Genomic DNA, 27,975 nt, shown 5'->3' on the forward strand with positions numbered 1-27,975 from the left:
TTGTGCTACATCTTGCCTGTTTGCCAAACTTCAGGGGTGAAATCAGTTGGGACTGTATGAAGACACATTTTGTGAACACGACACACTTTACGTGGAGTTATCTGCAGAACACAATGACAGCTGTCAAAAACTGGGCCGCCTCTATGATCTCCAATCATTAAACGACAAGAAGTATATTCCATGCCATTTTGGGAACAGCAGTTGTTCAGCTGGAGCATTCTTGAAGGGAGTTAACTTTGTTCCTGCTGTGGAGAGGACTGAGAATTAATTGAACCAAGAGTACAAATGCCACTTAATTCTTTGCTTTTGTTATAACAATTTTTACCTCTCCAGTGCATGTATTTTGTACCCACTTTTTTCAGAACTCTTAAAGATGTTTAACCATTGGTGTCTTCTATATTGACTTTACACATTATTTTCTACACATTACAACATTGGATGATAAACTTAATTTAGAGCTGCAATGTTCAAAAATGTTTAACATAGTGTAATAACAGCTGTTCATATCTTGCTGCCATAATTAGAGTTTTGATTTCAACATGGTTTAATAAAATTACAGTATTTTAAAAACAAAATCCAATGCCATACAAGCCAGGTATGCTCAAAATTTGATGGGACAACTTGTGTATTTTTAAGTAACTGCAACAGTAACAACTGATGACTAACTTGTAGAGTTGCAGTGATTTATATCTCTGATTATCATAGTAAATTATTAAAGCCATTTGTGCTGCAATTCTGTAAAAGTTTTTTATGTAAAATATTTGTGTAATGTTTTCAGCTTTAGCTTTTTAGTTAAACAGTACTCATTAACTTTGGCTGTGATGACATTTGAAATGGGTTGCCAATATTTTTTGCCTGGTGACAATTTTTAATTTGGCAAAAAATAGTCGTCTAGGCAATGTAGCATTTCTAATTTCAGGTTGCTTCTGAAAACTGTAAATACTGATACATGGCCTGAAATCTATTTTTGAATTGCCTCTTAGTGGTAATTATACCTTTTTTGTTTAACATCAGACGTGCATCCTCCTACCAAATGGCCGAAAACTCCTATACTTCAATAGTAGCATAAGAATGACAGTACAACCAAGATCACTTCAACGATGTCCATTTTAAAGGCATGACTAGGTTACACTAAACATTTTTATTATCTTTCCCAGTCATAGCGGAGGTATTTTAAAGCAAGTACCCCTCTCTCTCTCCCTCTGTCTGTCTGTCTGTCTCTGCTGTTTTGATCATGCTGTATTTGTAGCGGTTACCAGTCCATCAATCCAATGCCTATAAAATGTAATTAAGATAACTGACTCGACTTCACAAGCCAAAAGAGCAAATTTCCAGATGACATCTCGTCAGTTGCCCTACTAGTGATATTGATGTTGTTATCCCATTCTAGCCTGTTCCTTCATGTCCAATCCTTGGATAACATTTGGGTTTTGAAATATATTGACTTGCACAAAGTACAAGACTTTACAGTATTTTAAATGCAGAATCTCCATTTGTTCTATAACCTTGCGTAATGAGACAATTCCTTTTTGTAATTTCATTTAATTGGCATTTAAGTTACTTGTGATTAAGACATGCCCAGGTCAAGTCAATGTATTTGATCTATGTGCATGAGGGTTCCTACGATCATAGCTGCTGCATTACATCTGGAATACTAAAGACAATTTATATTAATGAAATAAACTTTGCATCAAGAAAATAAGTTATATTGTGGCTCAGTTTTTGGATGATGAAATATATGCCTGATGATATTGGTGTTTGACTGGTAATGTGTAAAATTATTTCAAGCATGATTGTAGGGTCTGCATGATTGGTTGTATCATTACTTTAAATAGTCTGGAGTTCCAGACTCTAGGTCTGCCCAGTTGCTCACTTCTGGATGATTGCATGGTTGAAAGGAATTGCTCCAACTGCCACTCTGCTTTTTTGAAGACTCCTTTATTGGCAGTTGATTTTTTTAAAGGGGCTAACATCTTACATTAACCCAGAAAACCTTTCAGTTATCAATACAATACATTTATAAAATACATACAATGTACATTTGTGCTTACCTTATTTAAAGACTTGCATTGTTTATTCTTCAAACAAGCTAAAGTTTGCCAAACACTTTATGAACACTTTTTTCATATTTTCTAAAGGAGACCAAAGTGATGTGGAGGTACTTGCAGAAATATTTTTGCTCTGTTTTTAAATGTAATTCGTCCATTATTTTTCCAATACCAACTAGCTTCAGTGTGGCAACAAATATTCTTCCAAATGATGCATATAAATTAATGGGAAAGGACAAAAGGAATATATTGTGAAAAAATGTAGCCAACATTTGTACTGTTTAACTAATTTGTAACATATCTTAAGTTTGAATATAGTTTAAGTTTCACTTATAAGTACATTAAGTTGGCAGTTATATAAAAACACGGTTGTTTCCAGTCATTGTCGTTTTGCTTAAAGCCCTCTACTTCCACTTTCTCTCCTCACCTATCCAAAATACTAAAAGCAAAGTTCTTGTTTACTAAACCATTTTACAAGGTAGAAAAGTTGTCTGCCTCCATTTATATTTGACACTTTTTTTGATTTTGAGGCGAAATACTGTTACCTTGCTCATTGACTAATTTATTAAGGGGTAATTTTAACCCAAAGAAATTCTATATGTACATATTGATTATGGGACCAGAGTGATGGATGTAAGTGGTGAACGTAATGCAGACTGGCCAAATACATGTTAATTCTGCTGCACAGCGTGTTGTCTTAATGTAAATTTCAATCATGAATTTATTTCTGGTGAAAATAAAAAGGGTATTTAATCAATATGTCGTCTTATTTATGCTTGTAAATGCCACTTCTAACTTTTCAATATTCCTTGTAACAATATTCTCATTTTGCAAAGCAGATTTTACTACAGGATATTGTAGATCTCAAAAGGCAATTTTATCCATCATGCCCGAACAGGTGGAAAAGTGCTATTGTCATTGGGCTACCAGCTAGTTGAGCATTGGTGGGGGTGGGGGGCAGAGAGACAGATGGTGGCACAGTGGAGGCCCAGCTAATACTCTGGTGATATGGGTTCAAATCCCACCATGGCAGGTGGTGGAATTTGAATTCAATTCATAAAAATCTAAATTCAAAGCTAGTCTCAATAATGGTGACCATGAAGCTATCATCCCTTGTCATTAAAACCTATCTGGTTCACTAATGGCTTTTAGGGAAGGAAATCTGCTGTCCTTCCCTTATCTGGCCCATATGTGATTCCAGATCTATAGCAATATGGTTGACTCTTACTGTCCTCTGAAATGCCCTGGCAAGCCACTCAGTTCATGGGCAATTGGAGAGAAGAAACAAATGCTGGCCAATGACACCCACATCCCATAAAAGAATAAAGTTTTAAAAAAATTTAATGATGGTAGATACATCTAAGAATTGTTCAGTCTGTGTACAGGACGGTCCACACTGATCCATGTATTTTGAGGCTTGATTCTGATGATATCATCTGTCCTTGAAAGGAAAAGAAGCAACTGAAATTGGAGATAGTACTCTAATGAGTTGTCATTTCTGGCTGAAGAGGTAATAACAGTTTATAGTCTGCTGGGAATGGTCTTTGGATGTTAACTAAAAGAGGAAGTCAAAGGAAAGGGCCCATTACATAATGGTATCTGCTAAACTGAACATATGACTATTTGAGCCTCTAGTTGTAATTGCAATTTTTTTTGCACAATAAAATGCATTTGAAAATTTGTACTATTCCTTCATTATTAAGAGAATGCAGACGGAAGCAAAGGTTGCAGTTAGCTCGCTATTGCTGAGTACGATAGACCAGAGGATATATTTTGAGTAACTGATACATGGCGAGTTAGTACAAATGTCTCCACTTTGATTCCAAGTAGCAAAACATATCTTGATGGGAAGTGTTCACAATGAGCTGAATGAACTACATTATAACAGGACGATGTAAGGATTTAGGGAGAAGGTTAGTTTAACAAAGGACAGAGACAAAGTTTTGAGTATGATAGTAGCAAAGATTTGGTGGAGTAGTGTGTACCTGATAGAGGAGTTGTGTTGTGATTGGGTAGTAAGCAGTTCAGGAGGCAGAATATTTGAAAGATTGGGGTGGTAAGAATTTGGTAGCTAAATGCAAATGACCAATTGGGAATAATTGACAAGGAAATAGTATTTTGGAGGGTAGTGAGTATTAATAGCAGTGGATCATTGGAGTGGGGGTCAGTTGGCACCTTGGGCCAGTCTTTTATCAACAAATGGCAGAAGTTACTGGATGCTGCAAAGGCTATGGGCCCTGACAACCGCTCTGGCAATAGCACTGAAGACTTGTGCTCCAGAACTATGCCTGCCCCTGTGTCATTGTGGTTATATTTTGATCTTGAGCTGAGTTTTTAACTTTGACCTTACATCCACAACAAAATTGCTTACTTCCATTCTACAAAATTGCCCACTCCTGCTTCTACCTCTGCGACTGAAATGTATATATATATCTATCACCTCCAAGTACAACTAACTCGGCATCTTCCTTCCTGGCTTCCCATCCTCTTCATGAACTCCACAGGTGTAATTTTAGATATTTAATGTTCTAATCTCTACTGTTTCATTTTACCCATCGGGATACCATTACCACAAAGACTGTCTTCTCTTGAGTAGAGGATGCTGCCAATATAGCAGTAAAGGAGAAGGCAGTAGCAATATTGGATAAGATAATTGATATAAAGGAGGCACTTATAAGGTTGGCTGTCCTCAAAATAGAAAGGTCTGGTTGGGATGCATTCCTGGCTCAGGCCACAATTTTCCAATTATATAAAAGCAAAGTACTGTGGATCTTGGAAATCTGAAACAAAAACAGAAAATGCTGGAAAAACTCAGGTATAGCAGCATCTGTGGAGAGAGAAACAGAATTAACGTTTCGAGTCTATATGATCCTTCTTCAAAACGTTAACCGTTTCTCTCTCCACAGATGCTGCTAGACGCTGGAGAAACTCAGCAGGACTAGCAGTATTTGTAGAGAGAGAAGAATTTCTCTCTCCACGGCTGCTACTAGACCTGAGTTTTACCAGCATTTTCCAATTATACTTGGACATGGGGGTGGTGCCAGGGGACTGGAGAATTACAAATATTACACTGTTCAAAAAAAAAAGGAAGAACAATGAACCCAGCAACTACAGGCAAGTCAGCCTTGTATCGGTAGTGATGAAACTTTTAGAAACAATAGTCCAAGACAAAATCAATCAGTATTTGGAAAAGTATAGGCTAATAAACAAAAGTCAACACTGATTTATAAAAAGCAAATTGTATTTGATCACTTTTTTACGGAGTTAGAAAGGATTCATGAAGCTAGTGTGGTATAGATTTTCAAAGGGAGTTTGAGAAAGTATCACATAAAGACTTGTTAGCAAAATTAAAGCCTCTAAGATTAAAGGGACAATGGAAGCATAGATAAAAAATTGGGTAAGAGACAGGCAGCAGAGAGTAGTGGTGAAAGGTTGTTTTTCAGGCTGGAGGGAGGTATACAATGGTGTTCCTCGGAGAATGGTATTAGAACCACTGCTCTAAAATATAGATAAAAGCAAAAAACTGCAGATGCTAGAAATCCAAAACAAAAATACCTGGAAAAACTCAGCGGGTCTGACAGCATCTGCGGAGAGGAACACGGTTAACGTTTCGAGTCTGTGTGACTCTTCAACAGAACTAAGGAAAAATAGAAAAGTGGTGAAATATAAACTGGTTTAAGGGGGGGGTGGGACAGGTAGAGCTGGATAGAGGGCCAGTGATAGGTGGAGATAGCCAAAAGATGTCATAAACAAAAGGACAAAGAGGTGTTGAAGTGGTGGTATTATCAAAGGAATGTGCTAATAGGTGACATTAAGAGGAGAAAGGACGAGCAAGGTACAGGTAGCCCTAGTGGGGGTGGGGACTCCCAGCCCCAGGTGCACTGTGGCAGAAAGGTCTTAGACAGCGACCTTTCCCCATTGCGCCTTTGTGGCGGCTGCCCCAAGCTTTAGTGCGTCCTTCAGCACGTAGTCCTGGACTTTGGAATGTGCCAGTCTGCAACACTCGGTCGGGGATAACTCTTTGCGCTGGAAGACCAACAAGTTTTGGGCAGACCAAAGAGCGTCTTTCACCGAGTTGATGATCCCCAGCTGCAGTTGATGTTTGTCTCGGTGTGTGTCCCTGGGAACAGCCCATAGAGCACAGAGTCCTGTGTCACAGAACTGATCGGGATGAACCTCGACAGAAACCACTTCATCTCTCTCTCCAGACCTTCTTTGCAAAGGCACAATCCACAAAGAGGTGAACAACGGTCTCGTCCCCACCACAGCCACCTCGAGGGCAACCTGCAGAGGGGATGAGATTCCTGGCGTGTAGGAAGGATCTGACGGGGAGGGCCTTTCTCACCACCAGCCAAGCTATGTCTTGGTGCTTGTTGGAAAGTTCTGGCGATGAGGCATTCTGCCAAATGACCCTGACAGTCTGCTCAGGGAACCATCCCACAGGATCCACCCTTTCCTTTTCCCGCAGGGCCTCTAAGACGTTACATGCCGACCACTGCCTGATGGACTTATGGTCAAAGGTGTTTCCCTGCATAAATTTTTCCACCAAGGACAAGACAGGTGGTATGGCACGGTCCAGCTACTTGGAGCGTTCCGCGGCAGCGTGGCCAGACCCATCCTTCGCAGCACCGGGGACAGGTAGAACCTCAGCATGTAGTGACACTTGGTGTTTGCGTACTGAGGATCTACGCACAGTTTGATGCAGCCACACACAAAGGTGGCCATCAGTATGAGAGCGATGTTGGGCACGTTTTTTCCCCCTTTATCTAGAGGCTTGTACATTGTGTCCCTGCGGACACGATCCATTTTCGACCTCCAGATAAAGCGAAAGATGGCTCGGGTGATCGCCACCACACAGGAGTGTGGAATGGGCCAGACCTGCGCCACGTACAGCAACAGCAAGAGTGCCTCACTCCTGATGACCAGGTTCTTACCCGCAATGAAGAGTGAGCGTCACTCCCACATGCCCAGTTTTCTTTGCACCATAGACACTCGCACCTTCCAGTTTCTAACGCATGCCCCGGTCCCTCCAAACCATATCCCCAGCACCTTCAGGCCGTCAGCCCTGATAGTGAAGGGGACAAAGGATCGGTCAGCCCAGTTCCCAAAGAACATGGCCTCGCTCTTCCCACGATTTACCTTGGCTCCCAAGGCCAGTTCGAACTGGTCGCAGATGTGGATCAGTCTGCGCACTGACAGTGGATCCGAGCAGAAGGCGGCGATATCGTCCATATACAGGGAGGCTTTGACCTGAGTGCCTCCACTGCCTGGGATTGTCACTCCTCTTAAGCCCGGATACTTCCTGATGGACTCAGCAACACACAAACAGGACAGGGGAGAGAGGGCAGCCCTGCCTGACTCCAGATTTAATAGGAAAGCTATCTAATTCCCACCCATTGATTGAGACTGCGCTACTGATGTTAGTGTAGAGCAGTTGGATCCAAATGCGAATTCCCTCCCCAAATCCCATTTTGAAGAGCACATCCACCATGTATGTGTGCAATACTCTGTCAAAGGCCTTCTCCTGATCCAGGCTGATGAGGCAGGTGTCCACACCCCTGTCCTGCACATAAGCAATCGTATCCCTGAGCAGTGCGAGGCTGTCAGAGATCTTCCTGCCTGGCACAGCGCAGGTCTGGTCAGGGTAGATCACCAATTCCAGAGTGGACTTGACCCGATTGGCGATGACCTTGGACAGAATCTTATAGTCCACATTCAACAGTGAAATGGGTCACCAATTTCTAATTTCCTCCCTTTCCCCCTTGTGCTTGTAGATGAGGGTGATGATGCCTTTCCTCATGGATGCTGCCGGCCAGAAGCATACTCTTGTACAATTCTAGCAGGTCTGGGCCAATCCAGTCCCACAGAGCCGAATACAACTCCACCGGCAAGCCGTCGCTTCCGGGAGTTTTACTCTTCTCGAAGGACTCAAGGGCCTTAGTCAGTTCGTCAGGAATTAGCAGTTTGTCTAGGGGCGACTGCCTGTCTTCTTTTTTGAAAAATATACTTTATTCATAAAATATCTGGAAGAACATTCCAAACTTTTTCAAAATCACAATCACAAAAGTACAATCAGTTTCAACTTTTACACATGGATCACAAGGTGCATGAATACAATCATTGAATATTACAAATGTTTCAATCTGGTCAATGCAGACAATGGTATTGGAGTTATCAACATACATCATGTTGCAATCTGAGGTGCTTCAATACAATTATAATACAATTAGTATTCAATGCAGACATTCATTTTGAGCTGTACAGCCCGAGGGGCTCTCAACAGTTCCCAGCCCCTCGGTGCACTGTGGCATAAAGGTCTTAGACAGCGACCTTTCCCCATTGTGCCTTTGCGGTGGCTGCCCCAAGCTTGAGTGCATCCCTCAGCACGTAGTCCTGGACTTTGGAATGTGCCAGTCTGCAACACTCGGTCGGGGACAACTCTTTGTGCTGGAAGACCAAAAGGTTTCGGGCAGACCAAAGAGCTGAGTTGATGATCCTCCAGCTGCAGTTGATGTTTGTCTTGGTGTGTGTCCCTGGGAACAGCCCGAAGAGCACAGAGTCCTGTGTCACAGAACTGATCGGGATGAACCTCGACAGAAACCACTGCATCTCTCTCCAGACCTTCTTTGCAAAGGCACAATTTACAAGGAGGTGAACAACGGTCTCGTCGCCACCACAGCCACCTTGAGGGCAATGTGCAGAGGGGGTGAGACTCCTGGCGTGTAGGATCTAGTGGGGAGGGCCTTTCTCACCACCAGCCAAGCTATGTCTTGGTGCTTGTTGGAAAGTTCTGGCGATGAGGCGTCCTGCCAAATGACTTTGACAGTCTGCTCGGGGAACCATCCCACAGGATGCACCCTCTCTTTTTCCCGTAGGGCCTCATAAGACATTACGTGCCGACCACTGCCTGATGGACCTGTGGTCAAAGGTGTTTCTCTGCATAAATTTTTCCACCAGGGGACAGGTGGTCCAACTACTTGGAACGTTCCGCGGCAGCATGGCCAGACCCATCCTTCGCAACACCGGGGACAGGTAGAACCTCAGCACGTAGTTACACTTGGTGTTTGCGTACTGAGGGTCTACGCACACAGCTAGATGCAGCCTGACTGCCTGACCGAAGCAATGGCAGCCTCTCCTCGCGGTGATCACCCTGCACCTCCCACATTGGCGCAGGTGTGACAGGTAAGCACCTTTCAGTCATTCCCTTCCTTTTGCCCCACAAGTGTCCGCAGCCACCGACCTGAAACGTAATTTTTAAAGTTGGTGTAAGATTCTCACGCTTTTGTCGAAAGTTTCCATTGAAAAATCACCATTTGCAGCGGAGGACGTTCCAAGCCTCCCGCCTCTTGCCGGGCGGCTCGCGCCCTGGGGCGCAGGTGTGACAGGCTTGAAGAGCGCCTGCGCCCCTGCTCCTGCCTGGTTGACCAATCAGAGGCGGAGCAGCAGGAATGACGACTATTTCCTCTGCCGTACACACATCAGACCTGAAGAGCACCCAACTTAGCAGCACCTTCGATAGCTCAGCTGGTAGAGCGGAGGACTGTAGCTGTTCCGTGGCCATCCTTAGGTCGCTGGTTCAATTCCGGCTTGAAGGACATTTTTTTTTTTGGCCCCCATCCCCCACCACTTTTAACCCCCACCCAATAGGGACACCGGCAATCTCGATGGTCGTTAAATGGGTATTGGGGGGCCAGACAAATGCTGGTGCTCTCCCCTACTGCCGGGAAACGATCAGGTTAGGGTCAGGGTGAAGGACGCGCGTGCGCGGGACTCGGAGACCTCCCACCATGGCACCACGGCAAAGCGGCCCCCCCTGCGGTGAGGCACGTGTGCGCGTGCAGCGGCGGTTTAACGGACCCTGAGGCAGCGCCCCCCAATGTTAAATCTGAGGTAGTGACTGCAGCTGATGATCGTTCTTCAGCCATTTTCCGGCCTTTATTGCTATCCAGGGGATTAGTACAAATGGTAGAGCGCTCGCTTAGTATGTGAGAGGTAGTGGGATCGATGCCCCCACCCTCCAGTTGTACTTTCTTTTCTCAGATGGCATCAATTTTCTTCTTAAAAATGTTCACAAACACAATTTCATTTCAATCACTTTCATTTCGAAAGTACAGGCTAATATGCTCTTAATTTTGGTACCTAAATGGCCCAGGAACAGAAATGGCACAGGAAAGAAGGGTTGGCAATGCATCTGGAATGGGGCACAATATTTCTCAATTTCTTGCTGCAACAAACCGTCCCCCCATCGCCCAACGCCCATTGCCCAACACCCATCGCCCAACGCCCAACGCCCATCGCCCAACACCCATCACCCAACGCCCATCACCCAACACCCATCGCCCAACGCCCATCACCCAAAACCCAACGCCCAACACCCAACACCCAACTGGTTACCGATTTCATCAGCTGTCCCTGCAGAGAGACAGGTCCCACTTAGAAGAGACTCGACAGAGACTGGCTGATGGAGAAATAACCAGGTGGTGCGGCTGGGAGGGAATGAGGGGTTCTGAGGGAACGAGTGAGGACATGGGCAGAGATTCAGGACAAGGTTGGAAGAGAATGAACAGTGACCAGTGGACAGGGTTTGTTTGGCAGGTGTCTGGTGAAGGGGTGCTGGTGGACAGCGAACTGGGGATTGTGATGGGAGTGTTAGTGGATGGTGGGTAAGGGATTAGAGCATGGGGGTTAGTGCAGGGATTGGGATGGGAAGGGACTGGACAGCGGTTGGTGTTCAGTGGGTGGAGGCAGGACAGGATGGTGAATAGGAGATTGGGGGTGGAGGCTAATGGGCTGGGTAGGGGATTGGGGCGAGGGGGTAGTAAACAATGGGTAGGGGATTGGGGTGGGGGAGGGGCACGTTTAGTGGATGATCAAGGTTTTGAGGTCAGGAGGGGAAATTTGGGTGCAGGCAGTGGGGTGAATGCAAGATTTAGTCCGGGAGTCACAGCTTCCCAAAAAGAGGGTCAAAGTCATGTATAGCTTTAAATGAGTTCACTAAGAAGCAAACATTTGGAAACGCTTCTTAAGCTAAACAAGCAGATAAGACATTCGACATAACAAGGGGAGGACAGTTTACCGGTCCCAGATCAGTCAAACCGATGGGGGAAGCAAACAGGGAGGTGCTGTTCTTCATAAGCAGGCAGTCTCCTCAGAGCGGTTCACTGGCCCCAGATCTGGCAAACGGATGGAAGAAGAAGCGTGGTGCTGATCTCTGTAGCTGGAGCAGTCTCTTCTGCTCTCAGTCTTCTTGAGCTAGGTGTAAGTCCAAAGCCAGCATAGATCCAGTTTAAGAAGCATGGATCCTCCATCCAAAATATTTTTTCCCCTCTTGAAAGCCCATTTATCTGCCTTACTTCTAGGGGCCGGTGAATAACGTGTGAGACAATCTCCTTTCAGATGTTCACTTTGCAAGGGAGAGATATTCAAGGTAGACCCCTCCTATTTCCATTGGAACCCATGAAGTAAGTCATCTTCTGGCCTATCGCTTGCTAGGACATCATGTTTAAGCTTTACTCAGTTGGTTTACATATGGGTCATGAGATCCCACCTGATCAGGCTTCAGGAATGTCTTGTGCCAGGGCCGATGTTAGAAGCATGTCCTTGGCAGAAATAACAGGCAGCCCTGGGAAAAGTGACAGGTGAGTGACTATTCCCCACACAGTGCAGGCTTCTGACTTACGCCCCTATTAGCACGTGCCCGGGGCAGGTGTGACAGGCTTGAAGAGCGCCTGTGCCCTGCTCCTGCCCAGTTGACCAATCAGAAGCAGAGCAGCAGGAATGACGACTATTTCCTCTGCTGTACAGCCATCAGGCCTGGAGAGCGCTTTGCTCGGCAGCGCCTTCGATAGCTCAGCTGGTAGAGCGGAGGACTGTAGCTGTTCCGTGGCCGTCCTTTGGTCGCTGGCTCGAAGGACATTGCTTTTTTTTGCCCCCATCCCCCACCGCTTTTTACCCCTTCCCAATAGGGACATCGGTAATCTCGATGGTCGTTAAATGGGTATCGGGGGGGCAGACAAATGCTGGTGCTTCCCTACTGCCGGGAAACGATCAGGTTAGTGCTGGGGTGAAGGACGCGCGTGCGCGGGACTCAGAGACCTACCGCTGTGGCAAAGCGGCCCCCCTGCGGTGAGGCACGCGCGCGCGGAGCGGCGGTTTAACGGACCCTGAGGCAGCGCCCCCCAATGTTAACTCTGAGGTAGTGACTGCAGCTGATGATCGTTCTTCAGCCATTTTCCTGCCTGGATCACTATCCGGGGGATTAGCTCAAATGGTAGAGCGCTTGCTTAGCGTGTGAGAGGTAGAGGGATTGATGCCCGCATCCTCGAGTTGTGCTCCTTTTCTCAGACGGCATCGATTTTCTTCTTAAAAATGTTGACAAACGCAATTTCAATCACTTTCATTTGGAAAGTACAGGCTAATATGCTCTTAATTTTGGTACCTAAATGGCCCAGGAAAAGAGATGGGCAAGAATGGTTGGCAATGCTTCTGGAATGGGGCACAATATTTCTCAATTTCTTGCTGCAAACAACCGCCCACCCATCGGCCAACGCCCAACACCTAACGCCCATCGTCCAACACCCAACGCCCAACACCCATCGCCCAACGCCCATCACCCATCGCCCAACACCCAACGCCCATCGCCCAACACCCAACTGTTTAACGATTTCATCAGCTGTCCCTGCAGAGAGACAGGTCCCACTTAGAAGAGACTCGACAGAGACTGGCTGGTGGAGAAATAACCAGGTGGTGTGGCTGGGAGGGAATGAGGGGTTCTGAAGGAACGAGAGAGGACGTTGGCAGAGATTCAGGACAAGGTTGGAAGAGAATAAACAGTAACCAGTGGACAGGGTTTGTTTGGCAGGGGTCTGTTGGGAGGGTGCTGGTGGACAGCGGACTGGGGATTGTGATGAGAGTGTTAGTGGATGGTGGGTAAGGGATTAGAGCGTGGGAGTTAGTGCAGGGATTGGGATGGGGAGGGACTGGACAGCGGTTGGTGTTCAGTGGGTGGAGGCAGGACAGGATGGTGATTAGGAGATTGGGGGTGGAGGGTAATGGGCTGGGTAGGGGATTGGGGCGAGGGTGTAGTAAACAATAGGCAGGGGATTGGGGTAGGGGAGGGGCATGTTTAGTGGATGATCAAGGTTTTGAGGTCAGGAGGGGAAATTTGGGTGCAGGCAGTGGAGGAGAATGCAAGATTTAGTCCGGGAGTCGCAGCTTTCCCAAAAAGAGGGTCAAAGTCATTTATAGCTTTAAATGAGTTCACTAAGAAGCAAACATTTGGAAATGCTTCATAAGCTAAACAAGCAGATAAGACATTCGACATAACAAGGGGAGAACAGTTTACCGGTCCCAGATCAGACAAACCGATGGGGGAAGCAAACAGGGAGGTGCTGTTCTTCATAAGCAGGCAGTCTCCTCAGAGCGGATCACTGGCCCCAGATCTGGCAAACGGATGGAAGAAGAAGCGTGGTGCTGATCTCTGTAGCTGGAGCAGTCTCTTCTGCTCTCAGTCTTCTTGAGCTCGGTGTAAGTCCAAAGCCAGCATAGATCCAGTTTAAGAAGCATGGATCCTCCATCCAAAATATTTTTTCCCCTCTTGAGAGCCCATTTATCTACCTTATTTCTAGGGGCCGGTGAATAGTATGAGACAATCACCTTTCAGATGTTCACTTTGCAAGGGAGAGATATTCAAGGTGGACCCCTCCTATTTCCATTGGAACCCATGAAGTAAGTCATCTACTGGCCTATCGCTTGCTGGGACATCATGTTTAACCTTTACTCAGTTGCTTTAGACATGGATCATGAGATCCCACTTTAACAGGCTTCAGGAATGTTTTGTGCCAGGGCCTATGTTAGAAGCATGTCCTTGGCAGAAATAACAGGCAGCTCTGGGAAAAGTCACAAGTGAGTGACTATTCCCCACACAATGCAGGCTTCTGACTGACGCCCCTATTAGCACGTGCCCGGGGCAGGTGTGACAGGCTTGAAGAGCTGTACACACATCAGGCCTGGAGAGCACACGTCTCAGCCACACCTTCGATAGCTCAGCTGGTAGAGCGGAGGACTGTAGCTGTTCCGTAGCCATCCTTAGGTCGCTGGTTCAAATCCGGCTCGAAGGACATTGTTATTTTTTGCCCCCATCCCCCACCGCTTTTTACCCCCACCCAAAAGGGACATCGGTAATCTCAATGATCGTTAAATGGGTATCGGGGTCCCAGACAAATGCTGGTGCTTCCCTACTGCCGGGAAAGGATCAGGTTAAGGCCGGGGTGAAGGACGCGCGCGCGCGGGACTCAGAGACCTACCACTGTGGCAAAGCGGCCCCCCTGCGGCGAGGCGCAAGCGTGTGGAGCGGCGGTTTAACGGACCCTGAGGAAGCGCCCCCCCAATGTTAACTCTGAGGCAGTGACTGCAGCTGATGATCGTTCTTCAGCCTTTTTCCATTATCTGGGGGGTTAGCTCAAATGGTAGAGCGCTCGCTTAGCCTGTGGGAGGTAGCAGGATCAATGCCCGTATCCTCCAGTTGGGTTCCTTTTCTCAGACGGCATCGATTTTCTTCTTAAAAATGTTCACAAACACAATTTACTTTCAATCACTTTCATTTCAAAAGTACAGGCTAATATGCTCTTAATTTTGGTACCTAAATGGCCCAGGAACAGAGATGGCACAGGCAAGAAGGGTTGGAAATGCTTCTGGAATGGGGCACAATATTTCTCAATTTCTTGCTGCAAACAACCGCCCCCCCCATCGCCCAACGCCCATCGCCCAACACCTAATGCCCATCGTCCAACACCCAACGTCCAACGCCCATCACCCATCGCCCATCGCCCAACAGTTTAACGATTCCAACAGCTGTCCCTGCAGAGAGACAGGTCCCACTTAGAAGAGACTCGACAGAGACTGGCTGGTGGAGAAATAACCAGGTGGTGCGGCTGGGAGGGAATGAGGGGTTCTGAGGGAACGAGAGAGGACGTGGGCAGAGATTCAGGACAAGGTTGGAAGAGAATAAACAGTAACCAGTGGACAGGGTTTGTTTGCCAGGGGTCTGTTGGGAGGGTGCTGGTGGACAGCGGACTGGGGATTGTGATGGGAGTGTTAGTGGATGGTCGGTGAGGGATTAGAGCGTGGGAGTTAGTGCAGGGATTGGGATGGGGAGGAACTAGACAGCAGTTGGTGTTCAGTGGGTGGAGGCAGGACAGGATGTTGAATAGGAGATTGGAGGTGGAGGGTAGGGGATTGGGGCGAGGGGGTAGTAAACAATGGGTAGGGGATTGGGGTGGGGGAGGGGCATGTTTAGTGGATGATCAAGGTTTTGTGGTAAGGAGGGGAAATTTGGGTGCAGGCAGTGGGGGAGAATGCAAGATTTAGTCCAGGAGTCACAGCTTTCCCAAAAAGAGGGTCAAAGTCATTTATAGCTTTAAATGAGTTCACTAAGAAGCAAACATTTGGAAACGCTTCATAAGTTAAACAGATAAGACATTCGACATAACAAGGGGAGAACAGTTTACCGGTCCCAGATCAGACAAACCGATGGGGGAAGCAAACAGGGAGGTGCTGTTCTTCATAAGCAGGCAGTCTCCTCAGAGCAGTTCACTGGTCCCAGATCTGGCAAACGGATGGAAGAAGAAGCGTGGTGCGTATCTCTGTAGCTGGAGCAGTCTCTCCTGCTCTCAGTCTTCTTGAGCTCGGTGTAAGTCCAAAACCAGCATAGATCCAGTTTAAGAAGCATGGTTCCTCCATCCAAAATATTTTTTCCCCTCTTGAGAGCCCATTTATCTACCTTATTTCCACGGCCGGTGAATAACGTGTGAGACAATCACAATTCAGATGATGACTTTGCAAGGTAGACCCCTCCTATATCCATTGGAACCCTTGAAGTAAGTCATCTTCAGGCCTATCGCTTGCTAGGACATCATGTTTAAGTTTTACTCAGATGGTTTAGATATGGGTCATGAGATCCCACCTTATCAGGCTTCAGGAATGTCTTGTGCCAGGGCCTGTGTTACAACCATGTCCTTGGCAGAAATAACAGTGACAGGTGAGTGACTATTCCCCACACAGTGCAGGCTTCTGACTGACGCCCCTATTAGCACGCGCCCAGGGCGCAGGTGTGACAGGCTTGAAGAGCGCCTGCGCCCTGCTCCTGCCCGGTTGACCAATCAGAGGCAGAGCAGTAGGAATGACAACTATTTCCTCTGCCGTACACACATCAGGCCTGGAGAGCATGCTGCTTGGCAGTGCCTTCGATAGTTCAGCTGGTAGAGCGGAGAACTGTAGCTGTTCCGTGGCCATCCTTAGGTCGCTGGTTTGATTCTGGCTCGAAGGACATTGTTATTTTTTGCCCCCATCCCCCACCGCTTTTTACCCTCACCCAATAGGCACATCGGTAATCTCGATGGTCGTTAAATGGCTATCGGGGGGCCAGAGAAATGCTGGTGCTTCCCTACTGCCGGGAAAGGATTAGGTTAGGGCCGGGGTGAAGGACGCGCGCACGCGTGTGGGACTCAGAGACCTACCGCTGTGGCGCCGTGGCAAAGCGGCCCCCCTTGTGGTGAGGCGCAAGCGCGTGCAGCGGCGGTTTAACGGACCCTGAGGCAGCGCCCCCAATGTTAAATCTGAGGTAGTGACTGCAGCTGATGATCGTTCTTCAGCCATTTTCCTGCCTTTATCATTATCTGGGGGATTAGCTCAAATGGTAGAGTGCTGGCTTAGCATGTGAGAGGTAGCAGGATCAATGCCCACACCCACCAGTTGTACTCTGTTTCTCAGGCAGCATTGATTCTCTTCTTAAAAATGTTGACAAACGCAATTTCAATCACTTTCATTTGGAAAGTACAGGCTAATATGCTCTTAATTTTAGTACCTAAGTGGCCCAGGAAAAGAGATGGGCAAGAATGATTGGCAATGCTTCTGGAATGGGGCACAATATTTCTCAAATTCTTGCTGCAACCAATCGCCCCCCCATCGCCCAACGCCCAAAACCTAACGCCTATCGCCGAACACCTAACGCCCAACGCCCATCGTCCAACACCCAACGTTCAACACCCATCACCCATCGCCCAACGCCCATCGCCCAACACACAACGCCCATCGCCCACACCCAACACCCAACGCCCAACTGTTTAACGATTTCATCAGCTGTCCCTGCAGAGAGACAGGTCCCACTTAGAAGAGACTCGACAGAGACTGGCTGGTAGAGAAATAACCAGGTGGTGCGGCTGGGAGGGAATGAGGGGTTCAGAAGGAACGAGAGAGGACGTGGGCAGAGATTCAGGCAAGGTTGGAAGAGAATAAACAGTAACCAGTGGACAGGGTTTGTTAGCCAGGGGTCTGTTGGGAGGGTGCTGGTGGACAGCGGACTGGGGATTGTGATGGGAGTGTTGGTGGATGGTCGGTGAGGGATTAGAGCGTGGGAGTTAGTGCAGGGATTGGGATGGGGAGGAACTCGACAGCAGTTGGTGTTCAGTAGGTGGAGGCAGGACAGGATGTTGAATAGGAGATTGGAGGTGGAGGGTAGGGGATTGGGGCGAAGGGGTAGTAAACAGTGGGTAGGGGATTGGGTTGGGGGAGGGGCATGTTTAGTGGATGATCAAGGTTTTGAGATCAGGAGGGGAAATTTGGGTGCAGGCAGTGGGGTAGAATGCAAGATTTAATCCGGGAGTCACAGCTTCCCAAAAAGAGGGTCAAAGTCATTTATAGCTTTAAATGAGTTCACTAAGAAGCAAACATTTGGAAACGCTTCATAAGCTAAACAAGCAGATAAGACATTCGACATAACAAGGGGAGGACAGTTTACCGGTCTCAGATCAGACAAACCGATGGGGGAAGCAAACAGGGAGGTGCTGTTCTATATAAGCAGGCAGTCTCCTCAGAGCGGTTCACTGCTCCCAGATCTGGCAAACGGATGGAAGAAGAAGCGTGGTGCTGATCTCTGTAGCTGGAGCAGTCTCTTCTGCTCTCAGTCTTCTTGAGCTAGGTGTATGTCCAAAGCCAGCATTGATCCAGTTTAAGAAGCATGGATCCTCCATCCAAAATATTTTTTTTCCTCTTGAGAGCCCATTTATATACCTTATTTCTAGGGGCCGGTGAATAACGTGTGAGACAATCTCCTTTCAGATGTTCACTTTGCAAGGGAGAGATATTCAAGGTGGACGCTTCCTATTTCCATTGGAACCCATGAAGTAAGTCATCTTCTGGCCTATCGCTTGCTAGGACATCATGTTTAAGCTTTACTCAGTTGGTTTACATATGGGTCATGAGATCCCACCTTATCAGGCTTCAGGAATGTCTTGTGCCAGGGCCTATGTTAGAAGCATGTCGTTGTCAGAAATAACAGGCAGCCCAGGGAAAAGTGACAGATGAGTGACTATTCCCCACACAGTGCAGGCTTCTGACTGACGCCCCTATTAGCACGCGCGCAGGGCACAGGTGTGACAGGCTTGAAGAGCGCCTGCGCCCTGCTCCTGCCCGGTTGACCAATCAGAGGCGGAGCAGCAGGAATGACGACTATTTCCTCTGCCGTACACACATCAGGCTTGGAGAGCACACAGCACAGTCACACCTTCGATAGCTCAGCTGGTAGAGCGGAGGACTGTAGTTGTTCCGTGGCCATCCTTAGGTCGCTGGTTCAAATCCGGCTCGAAGGACATCCTTTTTTTTTTGCCCCCATCCCCCACCGCTTTTTACCCCCTCCCAATAGGGACATCGGTAATCTCGACGGTCGTTAAATGGGTATCGGGGGGCCAGAGAAATGCTGGTGCTTCCCTACTGCCGGGAAATGATCAGGTTAGGGCTGGGGTGAAGGACGCGAGCGCGGGACGCGGAGACCTCCCGCCGTGGTGCCACGGTAAAACGGCCCTCCCTGCGGTGAGGCACGTGTGCGCGGAACGGCGGTTAACGGACCCTGAGGCAGCGCCCCCCCAATGTTAACTCTGAGGCAGTGACTGCAGCTGATGATCGTTCTTCAGCCATTTTCCTGCTTTGACTGTTATCCAGGGGATTAGCTCAAATGGTAGAGCGCTTGCTTAGCATGTGAGAGGTAGCGGGATCAATGCCTGCATCCTCCAGTTAGGCTTACTTTTCTCAGATGGCCTCTATTTTCTTCTTTAAAATCTTCACAAACACAATTTACTTTAAATCACTTTCATTTCGAAAGTACAGGCTAATATGCTCTTAATTTTTGGTAGCTAAATGGCCCAGGAACAGAAATGGCACAGGCAAGAAGGGTTGGCAATGCATCTGGAATGGGGCACAAAATTTCTTGCTGCAAACAACTGCCCCCCCCCATCGCCCAACCCCAACGCCCATCGCCCAACACCCATCGCGCAACGCCCATCGCCCAACACCCATCGCCCAATGCTCAACACCCATCGCCCAACACCTAACACCCATCGCCCAACACCTAACACCCATCGCCCAACACCCAACACCCATCGCCCAACACCCGTCGCCCAACGCCCAACACCCATCGCCCAACAGCTCACGCCCATCGCCCAACGCCCATCACCCAACGCCCTTCGCCCAACACCTAATGCCCAAAGCCCATCGCCCAATGCTCAACACCCATCGCCCAACACCCAACGCCCAACTGTTTACCCATTTCACCAGCTGTCCCTGCAGAGAGACAGGTCCCATCCCAATCAAAACTGGCTGGTGGAGAAATAACCAGGTGGTGCGGGTGGGAGGGAATGACGGGTTCTGAGGCAATGAGAGAGGACGTGGGCAGAGATTCAGGACAAGGTTGGAAGAGAATGAACAGTGACCAGTGGACAGGGTTTGTTTGGCAGGTGTCTGGTGGGTGGGTGCTGGTGGACAGCGAACTGGGGATTGTGATGGGAGTGTTAGTGGATGGTGGGTAAGGGATTAGAGCGTGGGAGTTAGTGCAGGGATTGGGATGGGGAGGGACTGGACAGCGGTTGGTGTTCAGTAGGTGGAGGCAGGACAGGATGTTGAATAGAGATTGGGGGTGGAGGCTAAAGGGCTGGGTAGGTGATTGGGGCGAGGGTATAGTAAACAATGGGTAGGGGATTGGGGTAGGGGAGGGGCATGTTTAGTGGATGATCAAGGTTCTGAGGTCAGGAGGGGAAATTTGGGTGCAGGCAGTGGGGTGAATGCAAGATTTAGTCCGGGAGTCACAGCTTCCCAAAAAAGAGGGTCAAAGTCATTTATAGCTTTAAATGAGTTCACTAAGAAGCAAACAGTTGGAAACGCTTCATAAGCTAAACAAGCAGATAAGACATTCGACATAACAAGGGGAGGACAGTTTACCGGTCCCAGATCAGACAAACCGATGGGGGAAGCAAACAGGGAGGTGCTGTTCTTCATAAGCAGGCAGTCTCCTCAGAGCGGTTCACTGGTCCCAGATCTGGCAAACGGATGGAAGAAGAAGCGTGGTGCTGATCTCTGTAGCTGGAGCAGTCTCTTCTGCTCTCAGTCTTCTTGAGCTCGGTGTAAGTCCAAAACCAGCATAGATCCAGTTTAAGAAGCATGGATCCTCCATCCAAAATATTTTTTCCCCTCTTGAGAACCCATTTATCTACCTTATTTCCAGGGGCCGGTGAATAACGTGTGAGACTTTGCAAGGGAGAGATATTCAAGGTGGACGCTTCCTATTTCCATTGGAACCCATGAAGTAAGTCATCTTCTGGCCTATCGCTTGCAAGGACATCATGTTTAAGCTTTACTCAGTTGGTTCAGATATGGGTCATAAGATCTCACCTTATCAGGCTTCAGGAATGTCTTGTGCCAGGGCCTATGTTAGAAGCATGTCGTTGGCAGAAATAACAGGCAGCCCTGGGAAAAGTGACAGGTGAGTGACTATTCCCCACACAGTGCAGGCTTCTGACTGACCCCCATATTTGACCCTGATGGCAGGGTTCAGGAGCCCACAGGGAAAAGCCTACCCTAAAGATTAGATCAAGGAAAACAACAACTTGTATTTATATAGCGTATCAATACAGAAGATTGTGGAAATGCTCGACAGGTCACGCAGCATCTGTGAAGAAAGAAATAAAATCACAATCTCCAGATGAAAAATAATCAATCCGAAATGATCGGCGGGATTTTCCGCACCTCCCCTCCACCCTCCGGGATCTCCTGATCCCGCCGCAGGCCAATGAGCTTCTGGCTGGGTCACCATCTCGCCTGCGGCGTGTCCCATCCGCAACAGGACCGGAAAATCCCGGCCGTTAACTTTGCTCTCTCTTTCTCTCCCCCACAGATGCTGTCTGACAAACATGTCCCAAGGCACTTCGCAGGTGTATTAGAAAATAACTTTTGACACTGAGCCACAAAATGTTTGGCCATTTGCAGTTTGTGTTGAATTTGTCATTGACAAATTAACCACTTAACTATGTAGGTTACCCCTTGATGTGGTCACAGGTAGAGTTTCCTGGTATCACTTGTCTGACTTCCTCTTTGATGTCCTGCTTCCTTCCTGGGATCCCTGTGGCTCATTGCCATCTTTAACCAACGTCATCTTTGATGATCTTCTTATCACTTTGGCTTAGCTAATCTCTCTGCCTAACTTTTTCCACCAGGGGACAGGTGGTCCAACTACTTGGAGCGTTCCGCGGCAGCGTGGCCAGACCCATCCTTCGCAACACCGGGGACAGGTAGAACCTCAGCACGTAGTGACCTTTGGTGTTGGCGTACCGAGGGTCTACGCACACAGCTTGATGCAGCCTGACTGCCTGAGCGAAGCAATATCAGCCTCTCCTTGCAGTGATCACCCTGCACCTCCCACATTGGCGCAGGTGCGACAGGTAAGTACCTTTCAGTCATTCCCTTTCTTTTGCCCCGTTAATTGTCCGCGGCCACGTACCTGAAACGTAATTTTTTAAAGTCGGTTCGGTGCAAGTTTCTCACGCCATTTGTCGAAAGTTTCCATTGAAAAATCACCATTTGCAGCGGAGGACGTTCCAAACGTCCCGGCACATGTCGGGCGGCACACGCCCAGGGCGCAGGTGTAATAGGCTTGAAGAGCGGCTGCGCCCCTGCTCCTGCCCGGTTGACCAAGCAGAGGCGGAGCAGCAGGAATGACGACTATTTCCTCTGCCGTACACACATCAGGCCTGGAGAGCGCTTTGCTCAGCCACACCTTCGATAGCTCAGCTGGTAGAGCGGAGGACTGTAGCTGTTCCGTAGCCATCCTTAGGACGCTGGTTCAATTCCGGCTCGAAGTAACTAATTTTTATTTTGCTCCATCCCGCACCGCTTTTTACCCCCTCCCCCGCCAATAGGGACACCGGCAATCGCGATGGTCGTTAAATGGGTATAGGGGGGGCGAGACAAATGCTGGTGCTTCCCTACTGCCAGGAAACGATCAGGTCAGGGCCGGGGTGAAGAACACGTGCGCACGCGCGCGGGGCTCAGAGACCTCCCGCCGTGGCAAAGCGGCTCTCCCTGCGGTGTTCGCGCGCGGAGCGGCAGTTTAACGGACCTTGAGGTAGCGCCTCCCAATGTTGACTCTGAGGTAGTGACTGCAGCTGATGATCATACTTCAGTCATTTTCCTGCCATTATCATTAGCCAGGGGATTAGCTCAAATGGTAGAGCTCTTGCGTAGCATATGATAGGTACTGGGATTGATTCCTGCATCCTCCAGTGGTCCTTTTTACTCAGACGGCATCGATTTTCTTCTTTAAAATCTTCACAAACACAATTTCATTTAAATCACTTTCATTTCGAAAGTACAGGCTAATATGCTCTTAATTTTGGTACCTAAATGGCCCAGGAACAGAGATTGCACATGCAAGAAGGGTTGGAAATGCTTCTGGAATGGGGCACAATATTTCTCAATTTCGTGCTGCAAACAACCGCCCAACCATCGCCCAACACCCAACACCCATCGCCCAACGCCCATCGCCCAACGCCCAACAATTAACGCCCATCACCTAACACCCAACGCCCATTGCCCAATGCCCATCGCCCATCACCCAACGCCCATCGCCCAACGCCCAACACCCATCGCCCAACACACATCTCCCATCGCCGAACGCCCATCGCCCAATGCCCAAAACCCAACGCCCATCACCCAAGACCCAACGCCCAATACCCAACGCCCAACTGTTTACCGATTTCACCAGCTGTCCCTGCAGAGAGACAGGTCCCACTTAGAAGAGACTCGACAGAGACTGGCTGGTAGAGAAATAACCAGGTGGTGCGGCTGGGAGGGAATGAGGGGTTCAGAAGGAACGAGAGAGGACGTGGGCAGAGATTCAGGCAAGGTTGGAAGAGAATAAACAGTAACCAGTGGACAGGGTTTGTTTGCCAGGGGTCTGTTGGGAGGGTGCTGGTGGACAGCGGACTGGGGATTGTGATGGGAGTGTTAGTGGATGGTCGGTGAGGGATTAGAGCGTGGGAGTTAGTGCAGGGATTGGGATGGGGAGGAACTCGACAGCAGTTGGTGTTCAGTAGGTGGAGGCAGGACAGGATGTTGAATAGGAGATTGGAGGTGGAGGGTAGGGGATTGGGGCGAAGGGGTAGTAAACAGTGGGTAGGGGATTGGGTTGGGGGAAGGGTATGTTTAGTGGATGATCAAGGTTTTGAGATCAGGAGGGGAAATTTGGGAGCAGGCAGTGGGGGAGAATGCAAGATTTAGTCCGGGAGTCACAGCTTTCCCAAAAAGAGGGTCAAAGTCATTTATAGCTTTAAATGAGTTCACTAAGAAGCAAACATTTGGAAACGCTTCATAAGCTAAACAAGCAGATAAGACATTCGACAAAACAAGGGGAGAACAGTTTACCGGTCCCAGATCAGACAAACCGATGGGGGAAGCAAACAGGGAGCTGCTGTTCTTCATAAGCAGGCAGTCTCCTCAGAGCGGTTCACTGGCCCCAGATCTGGCAAACGGATGGAAGAAGAAGCGTGGTGCTGATCTCTGTAGCTGGAGCAGTCTCTTCTGCTCTCAGTCTTCTTGAGCTAGGTGTATGTCCAAAGCCAGCATTGATCCAGTTTAAGAAGCATGGATCCTCCGTCCAAAATATTTTTTTTCCTCTTGAGAGCCCATTTATATACCTTATTTCTAGGGGCCGGTGAATAACGTGTGAGACAATCTCCTTTCAGATGTTCACTTTGCAAGGGAGAGATATTCAAGGTGGACGCTTCCTATTTCCATTGGAACCCATGAAGTAAGTCATCTTCTGGCCTATCGCTTGCTAGGACATCATGTTTAAGCTTTACTCAGTTGGTTTAGATATGGGTCATGAGATCCCACCTTATCAGGCTTCAGGAATGTCTTGTGCCAGGGCCTATGTTAGAAGCATGTCGTTGTCAGAAATAACAGGCAGCCCTGGGAAAAGTGACAGGTGAGTGACTATTCCCCACACAGTGCAGGCTTCTGACTGACGCCCCTATTAGCACGCGCGCAGGGCACAGGTGTGACAGGCTTGAAGAGCGCCTGCGCCCTGCTCCTGCCCGGTTGACCAATCAGAGGCGGAGCAGCAGGAATGACGACTATTTCCTCTGCCGTACACACATCAGGCTTGGAGAGTACGCTGCTCAGTCGCACCTTCGATAGCTCAGCTGGTAGAGCGGAGGACTGTAGTTGTTCCGTGGCCATCCTTAGGTCGCTGGTTCAAATCCGGCTCGAAGGACATCCTTTTTTTTTTGCCCCCATCCCCCACCGCTTTTTACCCCCTCCCAATAGGGACATCGGTAATCTCGACGGTCGTTAAATGGGTATCGGGGGGCCAGAGAAATGCTGGTGCTTCCCTACTGCCGGGAAACGATCAGGTTAGGGCTGGGGTGAAGGACGCGAGCGCGGGACTCGGAGACCTCCCGCCGTGGTGCCACGGCAAAGCGGCCCTCCCTGCGGTGAGGCACGTGTGCGCGGAGCCGCGGTTTAACGGACCCTGAGGCAGCGCCCCCCAATGTTAACTCCGAGGCAGTGACTGCAGCTGATGATCGTTCTTCAGCCATTTTCCTGCTTTGACGGATATCCAGGGGATTAGCTCAAATGGTAGAGCGCTCACTTAGCATGTGAGAGGTAGCAGAATCAATGCCTGCACCCTCCAGTTGTACTCCGTTTCTCAGGCAGCATTGATTCTCTTCTTAAAAATGTTGACAAACGCAATTTCAATCACTTTCATTTGGAAAGTACAGGCTAATATGCTCTTAATTTTGGTACCTAAATGGCCCAGGAAAAGAGATGGGCAAGAATGATTGGCAATGCTTCTGGAATGGGGCACAATATTTCTCAATTTCTTGCTGCAACCAATCGCCCCCCCATCGCCCAACGCTCAACACCTAACGCCTATCGCCCAACACCTAACGCCCAACGCCCATCGTCCAACACCCAACGTCCAACACCCATCACCCATCGCCCAACGCCCATCGCCCAACACACAACGCCCATCGCCCACACCCAACGCCCAACGCCCAACTGTTTAACGATTTCATCAGCTGTCCCTGCAGAGAGACAGGTCCCACTTAGAAGAGACTCGACAGAGACTGGCTGGTAGAGAAATAACCAGGTGGTGCGGCTGGGAGGGAATGAGGGGTTCTGAAGGAACGAGAGAGGACGTGGGCAGAGATTCAGGCAAGGTTGGAAGAGAATAAACAGTAACCAGTGGACAGGGTTTGTTTGCTAGGGGTCTGTTGGGAGGGTGCTGGTGGACAGCGGACTGGGGATTGTGATGGGAGTGTTAGTGAATGGTCGGTGAGGGATTAGAGCGTGGGAGTTAGTGCAGGGATTGGGATGGGGAGGAACTAGACAGCAGTTGGTGTTCAGTGGGTGGAGGCAGGACAGGATGTTGAATAGGAGATTGGAGGTGGAGGGTAGGGGATTGGGGCGAAGGGGTAGTAAACAGTGGGTAGGGGATTGGATTGGGGGAAGGGTATGTTTAGTGGATGATCAAGGTTTTGAGATCAGGAGGGGAAATTTGGGAGCAGGCAGTGGGGGAGAATGCAAGATTTAGTCCAGGAGTCACAGCTTTCCCAAAAAGAGGGTCAAAGTCATTTATAGCTTTAAATGAGTTCACTAAGAAGCAAACATTTGGAAACGCTTCATAAGCTAAACAAGCAGATAAGACATTCGACAAAACAAGGGGAGAACAGTTTACCGGTCCCAGATCAGACAAACCGATGGGGGAAGCAAACAGGGAGGTGCTGTTCTTCATAAGCAGGCAGTCTCCTCAGAGCGGTTCACTGGCCCCAGATCTGGCAAACGGATGGAAGAAGAAGCGTGGTGCTGATCTCTGTAGCTGGAGCAGTCTCTTCTGCTCTCAGTCTTCTTGAGCTCATTGATCCATTAAGAAGCATGGATCCTCCATCCAAAATATTTTTTTCCTCTTGAGAGCCCATTTATATACCTTATTTCTAGGGGCCGGTGAATAACGTGTGAGACAATCTCCTTTCAGATGTTCACTTTGCAAGGGAGAGATATTCAAGGTGGACGCTTCCTATTTCCATTGGAACCCATGAAGTAAGTCATCTTCTGGCCTATCGCTTGCTAGGACATCATGTTTAAGCTTTACTCAGTTGGTTTAGATATGGGTCATGAGATCCCACCTTATCAGGCTTCAGGAATGTCTTGTGCCAGGGCCTATGTTAGAAGCATGTCGTTGTCAGAAATAACAGGCAGCCCTGGGAAAAGTGACAGGTGAGTGACTATTCCCCACACAGTGCAGGCTTCTGACTGACGCCCCTATTAGCACGCGCGCAGGGCACAGGTGTGACAGGCTTGAAGAGCGCCTGCGCCCTGCTCCTGCCCGGTTGACCAATCAGAGGCGGAGCAGTAGGAATGACGACTATTTCCTCTGCCGTACACACATCAGGCCTGGAGAGCACCCAGCTCAGTCACACCTTCGATAGCTCAGCTGGTAGAGCGGAGGACTGTAGTTGTTCCGTGGCCATCCTTAGGTCGCTGGTTCAAATCCGGCTCGAAGGACATCCTTTTGTTTTTGCCCCCATCCCCCACCGCTTTTTACCCCCTCCCAATAGGGACATCGGTAATCTCGACGGTCGCTAAATGGGTATCGGGGGGCCAGAGAAATGCTGGTGCTTCCCTACTGCCGGGAAACGATCAGGTTAGGGCTGGGGTGAGGGACGCGAGCGCGGGACTCGGAGACCTCCCGCCGTGGTGTCACGGCAAAGCGGCCCTCCCTGCGGTGAGGCACGTGTGCGCGGAGCGGCGGTTTAACGGACCCCGAGGCAGCGCCCCCCAATGTTAACTCCGAGGCAGTGACTGCAGCTGATGATCCTTCTTCAGCCATTTTCCTGCTTTTACTATAATTTGGAGGATTAGCTCAAATGGTAGAGCGCTTGCTTAGCATGTGAAAGGTAGCGGGATCAATGCCCGCATCCTCCAGTTAGACTTTCCTTTCTCAGATGGCCTCGATTTTCTTCTTTAAAATGTTCACAAACACAATTTACTTTCAATCACTTTCATTTCAAAAGTACAGGCTAATATGCTCTTAATTTTTGGTACCTAAATGGCCCAGGAACAGAAATGGCACAGGCAAGAAGGGTTGGCAATGCTTCTGGAATGGGGCACAAAATTTCTTGCTGCAAACAACTGCCTCCCCCATCGCCCAACACCCAACGCCCATCGCCCAACACCCATCGCGCAACGCCCATCGCCCAACACCCATCGCCCAATGCTCAACACCCATCGCCCAACACCTAACACCCATCGCCCAACACCCAACACCCATCGCCCAACACCCGTCGCCCAACACCCAACGCCCAACACCCAACACCCATCGCCCAACACCCAACACCCATCGCCCAACACCCAACGCCCAACTGTTTACCGATTTCACCAGCTGTCCCTGCAGAGAGACAGGTCCCATCCCAATCAAAACTGGCGGGTGGAGAAATAACCAGGTGGTGCGGGTGGGAGGGAATGAGGGGTTCTGAGGGAACGAGAGAGGACATGGGCAGAGATTCAGGACAAGGTTGGAAGAGAATGAACAGTGACCAGTGGA

The 27,975-nt window shown here is 48.8% G+C and overlaps 1 protein-coding gene and 6 non-coding genes across 9 annotated transcripts in view; all 7 read left to right on the plus strand.

The window, feature by feature from the left end:
- Positions 1-2,805, plus strand: part of tmem214 (transmembrane protein 214) — a 59,612-nt gene extending 56,807 nt beyond the window's left edge. For all 3 annotated transcript variants that reach the window (XM_078541497.1, XM_078541499.1, XM_078541500.1), the window contains one exon: positions 35-2,805. In XM_078541497.1, the coding sequence (XP_078397623.1) occupies positions 35-161 (127 nt within the window). In that variant the 3' untranslated portion in view covers positions 162-2,805. The remainder of the gene's footprint in view (positions 1-34) is intronic.
- Positions 2,806-9,557: 6,752 nt separating this feature from the next.
- Positions 9,558-9,643, plus strand: trnay-gua (transfer RNA tyrosine (anticodon GUA)). The gene is given in 2 exon segments: positions 9,558-9,594; positions 9,608-9,643. It is a non-coding gene; the product is annotated as a tRNA-Tyr (tRNA).
- Positions 9,644-14,081: 4,438 nt separating this feature from the next.
- On the plus strand, positions 14,082-14,167 carry trnay-gua (transfer RNA tyrosine (anticodon GUA)). Its single transcript is given in 2 exon segments — positions 14,082-14,118; positions 14,132-14,167. It is a non-coding gene; the product is annotated as a tRNA-Tyr (tRNA).
- A 4,441-nt stretch (positions 14,168-18,608) lies between these two features.
- trnay-gua (transfer RNA tyrosine (anticodon GUA)) lies at positions 18,609-18,694 on the plus strand. The gene is given in 2 exon segments: positions 18,609-18,645; positions 18,659-18,694. It is a non-coding gene; the product is annotated as a tRNA-Tyr (tRNA).
- A 3,451-nt stretch (positions 18,695-22,145) lies between these two features.
- On the plus strand, positions 22,146-22,231 carry trnay-gua (transfer RNA tyrosine (anticodon GUA)). The gene is given in 2 exon segments: positions 22,146-22,182; positions 22,196-22,231. It is a non-coding gene; the product is annotated as a tRNA-Tyr (tRNA).
- Positions 22,232-24,556: 2,325 nt separating this feature from the next.
- On the plus strand, positions 24,557-24,642 carry trnay-gua (transfer RNA tyrosine (anticodon GUA)). Its single transcript is given in 2 exon segments — positions 24,557-24,593; positions 24,607-24,642. It is a non-coding gene; the product is annotated as a tRNA-Tyr (tRNA).
- A 2,208-nt stretch (positions 24,643-26,850) lies between these two features.
- On the plus strand, positions 26,851-26,936 carry trnay-gua (transfer RNA tyrosine (anticodon GUA)). The gene is given in 2 exon segments: positions 26,851-26,887; positions 26,901-26,936. It is a non-coding gene; the product is annotated as a tRNA-Tyr (tRNA).
- The last annotated feature ends 1,039 nt before the right edge of the window (positions 26,937-27,975 follow it).

The sequence above is a fragment of the Cetorhinus maximus genome, chromosome 5, assembly GCF_964194155.1.
Source record: "Cetorhinus maximus chromosome 5, sCetMax3.hap1.1, whole genome shotgun sequence".
Classification (NCBI taxonomy): Eukaryota; Metazoa; Chordata; class Chondrichthyes; order Lamniformes; family Cetorhinidae; genus Cetorhinus; species Cetorhinus maximus.